Source organism: Triticum urartu, chromosome 5 (assembly GCF_003073215.2).
Source record: "Triticum urartu cultivar G1812 chromosome 5, Tu2.1, whole genome shotgun sequence".
Taxonomy (NCBI): Eukaryota; Viridiplantae; Streptophyta; class Magnoliopsida; order Poales; family Poaceae; genus Triticum; species Triticum urartu.
This window is the reverse complement of record NC_053026.1, coordinates 310,483,221-310,496,781: the sequence shown is the minus strand read 5'-3', so window position 1 is coordinate 310,496,781 and position 13,561 is coordinate 310,483,221. Positions and strand designations below refer to the sequence as shown.

Sequence of the window (13,561 nt, the reverse complement as noted above, 5' to 3'; positions counted from 1 at the left end):
GCTAGCTTGTGGTACAGCTAGCTTACGTCCAGCTAGCCACGCATGCATATGCTCCTGTAAAGCATGTCAGAGGGACACCGTTCTCTGACCGTTCAATGTCGGTTCCGAATCCACGTATGCCTCCGTAGATCAACGGAGATAGAAGTTTCTGCTTAACTGCAAGCTACTCTACCGGGTGCGGCCAAGTTTGTTTACCTAAATGGAGCTGATGTGCAGCATTAATTGGTCTGAAATTTTCTATCAACTCGATCGGCAGCTGGCTCATCGGAGATCCAAGATACTCTCTACTGTCAGCATGATGTCGTCAGATTGAAAAAAAAAGAGATGGAAGCCACGGATAGCGAGCTGTACTCCACCAATTTTAGGGACCGAATGCATGTATCTTCTCGAGAATCTGCTTGTCCTTCTTTTTTGGGGAATTAAGAATCTGCTTGGCCAAGTCTTAACAAAATTTCCTGGTACGTTCTGTCAGCAAACAGCTCATGAGCTGCATTTTGATATTGTGGAAACACCTCCGTCGCAATTCAGAAATGGTCGTACTGACTTGTTTTTGTGCTTCTTCAGGCCGTGCTGACGTGTGAGAAGTGGGCAGGCTAGGTCAGGAGCTGTTATTTTTTTTGAATTTTTTCAAATTGCGAACATTTTTTTTTAATTTTGGAAAAAAAATCAAAGAATGGAGCAGCCCAAGTCGACTGGTCAGGAGCTTTTTTGTTTTGAGAAATGTTTGGTCTTTTTTTTTACAACTGAGAAATGTTTGATCAGGAGCTTTTTTTTTGAGTGTTCCGGTGTTCCCGAATAGATGGGCCGAGTATTCTCAGCCCATATAAATTCTAGGCCGAGATAGCTTTCTCTCCCACATTACAGCCCATTATGTTCTGAGAAGAAAAAACACTATACTTTGTGTCTGGGAGCTCCTATTTCCCACGTAGGGCGACAGGAGTCGCCCAAACGCGCACTTCTCGACCCACGCGGGCCCATTATTCTTTTTTAAGTTTCCTTTTGTTTTTTATGTAAAAATAAAAAATTAAAAACTCTTCTTCAATTTTAAAAATGTTCATGAATTATAGAAATATTAAAGAATTTGTGAAAATAGTCCCAAATTTCAAAAAATGTCCAGGATTAAAAAATGTTCATGATTTAAAAAATGTTCCAAATTTCAAAACATGTTCATGAATTTGAAAAAAGTTCACGTATACAAAAAAAATTCATCGTTTTAGGGCAAAAGTTCTTAGATTTATTTTTTACAAATTAGAAATTGTTCTCAGATTTCAGAAAATGTTCAAAAATTTGACAAATATTCATGATTTCAAAAAATGTTCATGAATGTGCAAAAAAATATTCCCGAATTTAAAAATTATTCCTGGGTTTCATAAATTAATCATGAATTTGGACTCAAAAATGAGAAGGAAAAAAAGGGAAAAGGATAGCGAAAACAAAATTTTGAAAGGAAAACAAAACACAAAAAAACCCGGAAAAGAAGGCAACAGAAAAACGGCCTGGGAAGGTTCTAGAACCTTCTAAAAAGGGTAGCTAGTTGGGCCAACCAAAGTGATGTAGCGGCAGCAGAGGAGGGCTAGTTGGATTTCTGGTCATATTCAAAGGGTCACTCCTCTATGAAATGTGCACAACTATCATGGGAAACAACAAGGCCGTTGAACTCTTTGGTAAAGTCTGGAAAGGACCAAGTAGGCTCGAGCATAAAATTATCTTTTGGCTTATACTTGATGATAAGCTGAACACCACAACACTATTTCAAATGAAAGGCTTATATATGGATGATTATGCATGCACTTTATGTACTTAAAAAGTTGATGAAACTGCACACCATCTGTTTGGGGACTACAACTTTGCCGATGACTGTATTTTTAACAAAGAGAATATATTAATATCGCGAAGATACCAATTACACCCAGCCTCTACAACAACGCAATGTTATAAAGACATTACGGATGCACACAACCAAAAGACAATAAGAAGAAGAAGAAGAAGAAGAAAGGAAAGATCCTGCTATAGTGATCAACTTGTAGCTGCAGCACAAACCACCACCTAGACAACACCTGAAGTCCCAATATTCCAAATGCGACGCCTTCAAGAAGGAAATAGTGCAGATGCACCGTCATCGCCCGATCATAGATCTTAGGTTTTCACCATGAAGAAGATCCGCGCTCTCAAAACAATGCCTTCAATAAGGTCACTGCCAGGCACAACCAATTAAGGTCATACCTTAGGTTTTCACCCTGAAAGCTAAGACTCTATACTCCGCCTGTGTTGCCGCCTCCACTTACCGATGCCACTGCCACGAGTCCCGAATCACCAAGTAAAGTCCTCATTGCCATGAAGACTCGATCCACCATTATAAGGCCTCAAACCTCAGCCACCATGATGTTCTCTGTCACTGTCTTCACCATGAGAATCGAAATACCGACGCTGACTATTGGAAATTCATTATCTCAATTTGATTTAGAGGGGGTTTAGTTTATGATGAAGCTCTTCTCACGACTGAGAGACTACCTAAACCAACTGTAATGGAAATTCTTATACACGAGTGCTGGAATATTTGGATGCAAAGGAATGGAAGGATCTTCAGGAGCATAACTCCCTCTCTTGACTCCTGGAAACACTTCTTGAGAGCAAATCTAGAGCTTATAAGTTGCTCGCTTTCAAGATTTGTTAAAGTTTTGCCCTAATTTCAATTCCTATAGTGTTTCTTGGAGCTGATATTGGTTAACTTTTTTTTCCTCTTTTCTTCCTTTATACCCTCCTTAACATACTTATACTTGATTAATAAAAAAAAATACCGTAGACCAATTGTTCTATGGTCAAAGGCCTCAAACTAAATTAGTAAGTATTAGTTTGAAGCTAGCGGAGAAATTGTTTCCTCTTCAACTACCCAATTTTGCTTCAAACCTATCATAAACCGATTTGTGCCACTGGTCAAAGGCCTCAAACTAAATTAGTAAGTTTTTTGAAATGCAGCGAGATGTCAAGGTATATAAAAAGGTGAAATGTAACAAGTCTGCAGCCAAAAAGCTGCTCTTAGCATGATGTATGCTCTGCTCCATGAAGAGGATCAAACTAGCTAGAAGATCGAATTCATCTTCGTGAAAATAAAGGAATATTGAGTTCAGAATTTTCCTTTTCTATAAAGGTGGGAGGTCAAGTTTATGTTACCCTAAGTAGCCAATTATTAGCGGCTACCGATAGTGGCTATCGTTCTAGAAAAAGGGGACCAGCCACCCATGTCATGTACCCATGCATGTGAGCTCATGGATAAGCCTTTCAACCTCTTGACGTACGACGATCCTAGTAACCCCATCCCACAGACGTTTTTCAACTAGCTTTTCGCAAGCATGCATGCATGCCTGCTTAGAGATAATCTATCATAACCGATGCTTAGGGCATCATCGTCATGACTTAGCTAAGCCTACGCTGAAGCCTGATTAGGACGCACCATTCTTATCTTAACCACCCTCATATGTCTCAATCACCTTTTAATCGCGCGTGCGGTTAGGCTATCCGGCGACTAAACTAGCGTATAAGTACCAATTAACTGTAACAAGTCCCCGTAAGCATGTGTGACTTGATGCTTCCGCTACGTGTAGCTACTAGATTAAGTTTCCTTGGTGTGATCGCTCCAAGTCCCAACCATGGGGTGGTAGAGCCGTAGAGGTAGACCGGATCGGAAAGGCTAAGCCAATTAAGTACTCTGCATTATCTTCTTTGGCTTGGTACACGATGGTTCGAAAGGGCCGCAAGCATAAACAAAGCTCTGTCTCCAATAGGGAGACGCTCTTGTGATTAACCTAATGGAGGAGGACGGAAGATTCCAGTTTCTAGCCTATCTAATTCGCAACGTGTGATATATACCAGCATGCGCGGCAACTAAATTAAGTTCAGCAGCAGTTGAGCGGCGTGTGCCGCCGCCTTCTTCATCTGTCCGGCCTGCCACAATTTTAATTCCACGCCTGGACGGTTCCTGCGAGCTGACGTTTTGCCGTTCGATTGGCCCCGGAGCCTTAGTTAAATGATGTGTATTTGATTCGGGCTTTGGTTTCCGGTGACAGATGCTATGGATCATTCGAGCGAGCGTTAGTTAATTGCTCCTGGCTGTACGGTGGACAAGGGAAGGGTTCAGACCGCACACGCTAGCAACAAGCCTCGATCATTAACTAGTGCTGGGTACGCCAGCAGTTAATTAACAAGTCCGGCTGCGTGTGTCGGCCATGGAATGGATGCGTCGTTGGTTTTGCATTCTGGAATTAACTAAGAACCCTAGGATATATGATGATCATCACATGTAGGAGTATCTTGTAACAATACTGGATTAATTTATTTCACAATAAACCCCGTAATTTACAGCTTTTGTGCTACACCAAGAATTCTGAAATTTGTCCGTTCTTATCGGTTGGGAGTTCACGACGCAGCAAGCAAGCTAGATCCCTGCCTATCTGCCACAACGGGCGATCTCCTCGATCTACAGCAAATTCAAATGGAACAACGATGATCTCTTCGATCCAAGCTCTCTGGTTCTTCACATGTGCAGCTGCTGGCTGAGGAACGGATGGATCAGCATGCCGCTGTACTGATCCGCCGGGAGCTGCAGCTGGCTGCAGTACAAGCTGCCGCTGGACCTCTTCCTCTTCATGCCGTTGTACCTATCGCCATTCATGCCGTAGTCATCTACACGGGCCTCGGGTATCTGAGGCACGTCGATGGTGTCGATGTTCACGTAGCCGTTGTTATTGTTATTATAGTGTAGCGTTTGTTGCCATGGAGGCTGCGAGTAGATGAGCGGGTTTTCCGGCGGCAGCTGGTAGTCTGCTCCGGCGTCCGACGACGAGGCGCCGGCGCCGGCGCCGTCGAGGAGGAGGTGCGAGAGCGCGGCGTAGTCGACGGTGTTGAGCAGGTCGGTGAGGGAGCACGACTTGGCGATCGCCATGGGGCGGAACTGCTGCAGCTGCAGCTGGTCGTCGCCGTCGCCGTCGAAGGCCTCCGACTTGGGCGACGACACGGTGTGGTTGTTGTGCGAGTCCTCCACGGTGGTGGAGCTCTCCTGCTCGTGCTCCTGTTCCTGGTCAGAGGAGGAGAAGTTGTGCAAGTTGTTGCACTTCTTGTGGATCCTACACAGCACCCAGTCATCCAGCTGCACGAACAAATAAATAAAAATCCCGGATTAATTCGCTGATTAAACAAACATTTCAAATGCAAACAGTTAAGTCGAGTAAGTTGTAGTAGCTTATGGTACAAGCAACTGCTCTTACCAAAGTGAAGAAAATACAGTAGATAATAAATAAATAAATAAGCGAAGAAGAAAAAAAAATGCTCACCCTCATGGAGGATCCTCTGCGCTTGGTGGTCCGGTTGTCGGCGGCGGTGAGGCGGTACTCGTGCATGATCCAGTCGGTCTTGACGCCCTTGGGCGGCTTGCCCCGGTAGAAGACGAGCGCCTTCTTAACGCCGATGCTCTCGTTGGCCGGCGTGGACAGGATGGCCTTGTCGGTGCCGGTGGCCTTCCAGTACCCGGACCCGGCGGCGCGGTTGGGGCGCGCGCCGTTGGGGTACTTGCGATCCCGGGGGCTGAAGAAGTACCACTCATTCTCCCCGAACAAGGCCTTGCCTGCAAAGTTCAAACAAGAAAATTAATACTCCAGTAATTAGAGCAGAGCTGGAGTTGATTAATCGATGGATGCTGCTGATTAGTTAGTCATGTATGTACCGGGGAGGTCCCATGGGTTGCACTTGTAGATGTTGACCTCGGCGATGATGGGCACGGGGCTGGGCATGGACGCGGCCTGCCTGCCGAGGTAGTGGACGATGAGCTCCTCGTCGGTGGGGTGGAACCGGAAGCCGGGAGGGAGGGCGGGCATGGCGGCACTGCTGCTGCCCATTGGCATGGCGACGGCGAGCAGGTGGGAACGGAATCAATATGAGTTGGTGTGGATGATGTGATAGTGAGCTAGGTGGCTAGCTGGAAGGCGGGAGGAGGAGGTGGAGAAGATGGCTACTGCTGCATATGAAATGCTGTGTGGTGTGGTGTTGATGGGAGGGAGGCTTGAAATTTTTCAGATGCAGGGAGTGGGGTGCCGATTTATAGCTGCCATGCCTTGTCCGCTTGCGAGTCAGCAGCGGGGTGGTGGGTGGATCAGGATCGCGAGGGGCAGAATCGGCAACTAATTACTTAGTTTATTTACGTCAACACGTACATATCTTTTCAAATACCAAGGCTAATGAACTTCTTGCATCAGTGGAGTGTAGTTATATTCTGCCTCACAAGGGCAAAACTAAGGTGGTGTTTGGTTCTCTAGTCCTAGAACTTTTCCTAGTCTCAACTAAAAAGTCCCTAGTCCCTAAAAGTCTCTTCCTATTTTTTCTCATAAACTAAAAAGTTTCTAGTCCCTTTCTAGAGGTTATTAAATGACCATGTTGCCTCTAATATACAGAAAAATAACAATCAAACAACACCATGAGGTGGCGGGCCAATAGGTGCATAGAGGGGCATTGTTGGAAAAGTCCCAAAAAGACTCTCTTTGAGGGTCTTCTTCATTTAGTCTCAAATGCCTAGTTTACTTCGTAAAAAGTCTCTCCCGTTTAATAAAAAAGTCTCTAAAAAAGATTTTTTTAGGCTCTAAAAAAAAGTCCTTAAAAACAAACACCTCTAAGACTACTGCTAGACAAGCCTAGATTCACACCAAAATTAATGCGTGGAGCGCAAAACACAGGCGGACACGTGCGAGCGCGATCAAGTGCACAAGTTTCTCGCCGCGGTGAAGGTGAGACGGGCAAATGGCTAATCTGCCCCTGTGTGCGTACGGGTGAGCTAATCATCGGCGTGGCTCCACGTCGTGTGTGCAGGGGGGACGAACGAGTCGTGGATAACCAACGCAAAAGAACAGACTTTTTTTTTCTGTCTTCTCTTCTTTTCTTTTGGTTAGCAGTAGTAGCAAGCAGGAATGGTGAGGACGACACCGGCTGCGACACCTGTCCGCCTTGTGGTTGCCGCCAATGATATGCGCCCTTTGGCATCTTGCGGGCTCGTGGCCAGCTCGTGCCTGCCTCTGTCTCTCTGCCCGCCCGCTGCCTCCTTCCTTCGTTCGCTCATTGTTTGATTTTTTTTAATAATATTGTTTGGCGTTGATTTATGGCCGGGTCCATCTCGTGGATTTCATGTGCCACCGACCGGACCATAGCTATAGCATGGCATCCTGGCTCGTGGGGGCGTGCATATGGAGAACTTCAGATAAGGGAGAATGCGGTGCTGGCCGTACGGGGTCCGCGTACACGAGCCAATAATTAATACTCTATGTATATCTCACATTAAAATGCATCTAGATACATCCGTTTCAACGATATTGAAATCGATTGAAGGTAATACCATAGCTGATGTAAGACTTCATCTCATACTACCGCATGACAAACACATGCCATTCCTTACAAACACGTGCCATTCCTTACCGTCTTGCACATATGTGAATGAAAACAATTTAAGTATCGGCCTAATTATGCAAGGGTCATCGCTTCAGAACAACAGAAAACTCTAGTGCATCACTTCCAACAATTACGAGGTGACTCCCACCATCACCCCTCCCCCTCCCTCGGGTTTTCTCGCTGGCGACACCTGGCCTCCGCAATCCCTCCTCCTCTAACACTCTCTCATCTCTTGTCCTTCCTTTGGGCTGAAGTCACATGGCGGCCAATGACCATTGGGGCAATTGTGCGACCGAAGCCTGATGGGATGGCCACCACATGTGCATGTGGTTCTAGGGTCACAAACTGACATGGCATCTCACCTCTTCGAATGATGTCTGGCTCGGGATGGATCTGCAAATCTGGGTGCATGGTCAACTTTCCTAGCTGACGGGCCACCTCCTCGTCTGGGTGCTTCCCTTCAGTTGAGGGTGTGAGTCGTGCCACTTGGGTGCGGGGGTCACAACTCAAGTGTTGCCTCATGGTCATGGTTGCAAGGGCGACGTGATGACTAGCGAGTGGCAAGCAATGGAGGTGGTACGACGGTTATATTGCGTCCGACCGCACTTGGTTCTAGAGGTTAGGACCTTCCTACCAAGGTGAAAAGCTACCCAACAACACACATGTGTGTCGTTTCCTTCTTGACAGCAATGCCACAACTCTTTTCTTGACATCCTCGATGGTCCAGGTGAAAACTCTTGATCCTTTTGAATTCGGCGGTGGCAGGACAGTGCGGTCGTGACGGTTTCCTTCCTGAAGGCATCATCTTAAGAGTCCATAGTTTGTCGCTCCTTCATCGCCAATGTGGTGGTGATGGTGCTCGCTCAAAACATAGTCAGTGTGGCTCGTCTCAGAAGTGCAACATTGTTGTCACGTTAGCTTCAGTTCTAGGGTGAGCCCTGGCCCATCGTGAACAACATGTCTTGCATAATGAGGGATGGGGTTCCCTGTGACAACAAAGTTTGAAGGTTGACCTGCATGTGGCCATCCTCTCGACCACAAGGAACTAAATCACGCGTTAACTCTCTGTGTTATACCAATTAACTTATGACAATTGTATCTCAAAGTATAACAAAAAGTTTGGGTCAATTTAATATGATAGTTCTTCTAACGTCATATTCTCAAAGTTGTTTAGGACTATCGTTACTCTTAATGATATCCTAAGATCCGAAAAATATGATCACCAACAACACTTGAGCTAGTCTTAGAGGCGAGACTAGGAATCATATTTTACCGTTTATCATTCCGCACGTGCATATGAGTTTTCTACTAAATCGCACATTCCAGGATCATAGCAGTTATAGCATAGAATATAAACTCTTAATTATGGAAATATAATAATACAACATTATTGCCTCTAGGGCATATTTCCAACAGACTCCCACTTGCACTAGAGTCAATAATCTAGTTACATAGTTTCTTTAGCACATATGGCTATCCGGTGTTGCTCATGCTTTGCTCGTGGTAGAGGCTTCGTCATTGAGTCTGACACTTGAAATCCGTGTGAATCTTGAGTACTTTCACAAGCCCCTTATCGACATACTATCGGATAATATGATACTTGCGTTCGATATGTCTGGTCTTCATGTGGGATCTCGGTTCCTTTGCTTGAGCAACAGTGCCACTATTATCTATACCCCTATATAGTGTGCGAATAACTTTGAAAGATGGTCGTTGGATGAAGCCAATCCGACGGTGCAGAGATGGCAAATCCAAGCACTACTAGCCGTTGGATATCATCTACATTCCACCAGTTTTTGCCACATGTACAATCTAGAAGACTCCATGGTTGAACTTAAGCATAATGCACAAACCTCAAACCACAAGCACTTCTCCTTTGTTCTAGAATCTTTCGTATCATAATTGCCTAAATTTTTTTCCACATGAATCGCCATTATTTGTTTTTTACTTTATGCTTTACAATGCACAATTCCATGAATCTTAAAATAGATTAGCTTTTTTATAAAAACTAAATGATTTTGAATGAGATGAACTATAAGAATTAAACGAACATCTACATCATGCATATATGACCCAAAGATTACATACTATAATGTGGTATTTATTCATAATTTGGTTGCCAAATCTCATGCGTGCAATGCATGTGTACCTTACTAGTAACAATAGAGCGCCTTTGGGTTCATCGCACTTGGGACCACACCAACTTTTTCAGGAAACTTGTTGATCGAGATCGTCTCCTTCGAAGCTTCTGAAGCCGCGGTATATTCTACTTCCGTTGTAGAATCTGCAACAGTGTTCTACTTAAAATTCTTTCAATCCACTGCCCCACCATTGAGGGTGAAAACATAGCCCGATTGAGATTTATAGTCATCTATATCAGTCATGAAGCTAGCATTCGTATAACCATTTACAACGATCTCTTCATCTCCTCCATAGACAAGAAGCATGTCCTTTGTCCCCATGAGGTACTTAAAAATATTTTTAACAGCTTCCCAGCGAGTGATGTCTACTACACAACTTATTCTTGTAGACTCGTGTTGGGCCTCCAAGTGCAGAGTTTTGTAGAACAACAACAAATTTCCCTCAAGTAGATGACCTAATGTTTATCAACCTGTGGGAGGCGTAGGATGAAGATGATCTCTCTCAAACAACCCTGCAATCAAATACAAGAAATCTCTTGTGTCCCCAACACACCCAATACAATGGTAAATTGTATGATGCACTAGTTCGTCGAAGAGATGGTGATACAAGTGTAGTATGGATAGTAGATATAGGTTGTTGTAATATGAAAATATAAAAGTAGCAAGGTAGCAAGTGATAAAACGGAGCAGAAACGGTATTGAAATGCTTGAAAACAAGGCCTAGGGTTCATACTTTCACTAGTGCAATATCTCAACAATGCTAGCATAATTGAATCATATAACCATCCCTCAACGTGCGACAAAGAATCACTCCAAAGTTCTTATCAATAGCGGAGAACATAAGAAGAAATTGTTGTAGGTAGTAAACCATCTCAAAGTTATCCTTTCCGATCAATCTATTAAGATATTCCTGTAAGTGTCACAAACAGCCCTAGAGTTCGTACTAAAATAACATCATATGATACACATCAATCAACTCTAGTGTCACCTAGATACTCCAATATCACCACAAGTATCTGTGAGTCAATTATAGCTGGGTCAACTCTAATGGCCTCTGTATGGCTAAGGAAATGAATCTTAGCCGGGTCAGGTGCCTCAGCGACTCTGATCTGGTTGCTCAGCAAGTTTCTGAAAAGTGGGATTCCAAGGACCCCCTCATGGTGGCTTATAGACAGGCAGTGACCAATATAGCGGGACACTTTAAAGGATATCAAGTGGAACATATAGATCGGCGGCTCAATGTGGCGGCCAATGGTCTTTCACGACTCGGCTCTCAATGTAAGCTGGTCCCTCCTAATGTGTTTCTTGATGTTCTCCACAATCCTTCTGTCAAATTACCATCCGAGGAAGATCTTGCTATACCTGACCTAGATGCACAATTGGTGGCGGCTCTTCGTGCTATACCAGATTGGACAACTCCTTATTTGGCTTATTTGACTCACAGTGAGCTCCCTGAGGATGAACTCATCGCTCATCAGATCGTTCGATGCTCCAAGTCCATGACTATTGTCAATGGCGAGTTGCACAGAAGAAGCATTACATGTGTTTTTCAACGTTGTGTCTCCCTTGAAGAGGGTCGAGAAATCCTTAATGAAATTCATTCTGGTGACTGTGGTCATCATGTTGGCTCAAGATCCCTAGTAGCGAAGGCGTTTCGACAGGGTTTTTATTGGCTCACGGCTCATGCAGATGCTGAGGATATTGTGCGCAAGTGTGATGGATGCTAGAAGTTTGCACATCCCGCTCATGTTCCTGCTCAAGAACTTCGGATGATCCCAATCACATGGTCGTTTTCTGTTCGGGGGCTTGATATGGTTGGCTCGTTATCCAAGGACAAGAAGACCCACCTTTTGGTCACTATTGATACATTTACCAAGTGGGATGAAGCAGAGCCAATAAGAAATTGTGATGCAGCCACAACAGTTCAATTCCTAAAAAAAGTTGATTTTTCACTTTGGTTATCCACATAGCATCATCACTGATAACATAACTAACTTGTCCAAGGGAGCTATGAAGCAATTTTATCAACGAGAGCACATCCGGCTTGATGTAGCATCCGTTGCACATCCTCAGTCCAATGGGCAAGCAGAACATGCCAACCAAGAGATTTTATGAGGCATCAAGCCAAGGCTCATGGTTCCTATGCAGCATACGCCGGGTTGTTGGGTTGAAGAGCTGCCCTCACTCCTTTGGAGTATACAGACCACCTCCAATAGATCAACAGGCTATACGTCTTTCTCCATGGTTTATGGTGCGAAAGCCGTCTTACCAAGTGATATTCGTCATGACTCTCCATGAGTGGCGGCTTATGTTGAAGAAGATAATGAGCAGGCTCTCCAAGACTCTCTTGATGCCTTGGAGGAGGAACGTGATTTTGCTACAACACGATCTACTATATATCAACAAGACCTACGTCGCCATCATAATTGTAGAGTTCGCACCCGCACTTTCCAGGGGGGCAACTTAGTGCTCCGGTTGATCCAAGAACAAGCCGGTATGCATAAGCTTTCACCCCCTTGGGAAAGGCCTTTTGTCATCAGTAAGAACCTCAACAATGGATCAAATTACCTGATTGACATACATGAACATGATAAGTCATGTACATATGAGGAGGAGACCAACATGCCTTCGAATATTGCTCATCTCCGTCCTTAATACACTTAGAGCCACTGGCTCCAGTTTTTGTACATACCTTTGTGTGTGTATATTTTATGATCAATATTAATAAAGTCTGCATCCCAAAACTCGGGGCCTCTGCCATTTCATCCAATATATTGTGCATGAGTCTTTATTTTTTATCATATGTCACTTGGGGGCTTCCGACTCATCGAATTTAGCTATTAACATCCCTCTTGACCCAAAATATGCCATTATAAATCTTGGTTAAACCTACCTGTTTGCCTGATGCTCATCCACCAAAATGACCCGACGTACTCTTGACAGTCAATCTATTATGACCCTGCACTTGTCAAGGTTAAAACGTCGACTTATATCATGTGAGAGCGAGCTTACAGAGAGGTAGGATAAACCAAGGGCTATCGCATCAGCTTCATGGAAGCAAGACTCGTGCCTCGAAATCCGGCTTAACATTTATCTTTACCCATATTTAAACTTTTGTTTTATAGGTTTATTTTCTCCTTGATCAAACATTATATCAACAATAAGTTGTCGGGTCAACAATACAACGGCTTACTTGATCAAGATTGAGCTCTCAACGGCTATGAGCCGCCCAGGTCATCGGTACTCTGGGTTAGAACAATCACATACTGATATCAACCATGAGTCGTTCAAATATATATACATGTTGCATATTTTAGGATCAAGATTGCAGACGAATAACCATTGTTGGCGGCTCAAAATATGACTTGCCACATCATTCATTCAAGCAACAGATCAATATTAGGAGACTGGGCGGGTCAATAGAGCACCACACCAGTCGAAATCTGTAACACCCCAGTAGTTAAGCTACAGTAATCACACACAAATGGTGCCATGTCATCACAATTAATTTGCTAAACCACACCTTGGTCCAAACCGAGTTCAAATTCAAATTTTAAAGTAAAGTCAAATAAATCATCTCTTCAAACTGCAAAACAAAAGTGTTAATAATATTTCAAATAATCCACTGATATTTTTCATGAAGAAACCCCACTTGAGAGAGTTTCTAAAATGCCCCTAACTAATTTTAGAATGTACCAACATCATTGCAAACGCAATTATAAACTTTTCTAGTTGGCCTCAAACTTTTTGAGCAACCTCATAATATTCCAAAGAATTTATGTACCAAGTTTAATATTTAGCAAAAAAAATGTTTGGACACTCATTTAATTAGAAAACAATGGCAAAAATTGAAAAAAAGAAAGAAAATGCTAAAGACCTAGTGTACTAATGGGCCATAAGTGGCTGCAGTAACACGGCCCAGCCCATGAACGGCCTTCTCCTTCTTCTGTACAGAGGAGGAGGCTGGAGATGTGCGTGTCGCACATCCATGGCCG

At 43.9% G+C, this 13,561-nt stretch overlaps 1 protein-coding gene across 1 annotated transcript; it reads right to left on the bottom strand.

Moving 5' to 3' along the window:
* Window positions 1-4,311: 4,311 nt before the first annotated feature.
* LOC125508756 (NAC domain-containing protein 1-like) lies at window positions 4,312-6,051 on the bottom strand. Its single transcript, XM_048673543.1, has 3 exons — window positions 5,717-6,051; window positions 5,328-5,617; window positions 4,312-5,143 (listed from the first exon to the last, which is right to left on the bottom strand). The coding sequence occupies exons 1-3, from the start codon at window positions 5,892-5,894 to the stop codon at window positions 4,532-4,534; spliced, it is 1,080 nt and encodes a 359-aa protein (XP_048529500.1). The 5' UTR covers window positions 5,895-6,051; the 3' UTR covers window positions 4,312-4,531.
* Between the last annotated feature and the right edge of the window lie 7,510 nt (window positions 6,052-13,561).

Excerpts from the sequence above, each read along its gene's own strand:
- LOC125508756 (XM_048673543.1), bottom strand. The coding sequence starts at position 5,894 with ATGCCAATGGGCAGCAGCAGTGCCGCCATGCCCGCCCTCCCTCCCGGC. Across the intron at positions 5,618-5,716 it reads CAACCCATGGGACCTCCCCG|GCAAGGCCTTGTTCGGGGAG; the intron begins GTACATACATGA and ends TGAACTTTGCAG. Across the intron at positions 5,144-5,327 it reads GCAGAGGATCCTCCATGAGG|CTGGATGACTGGGTGCTGTG; the intron begins GTGAGCATTTTT and ends TTGTTCGTGCAG.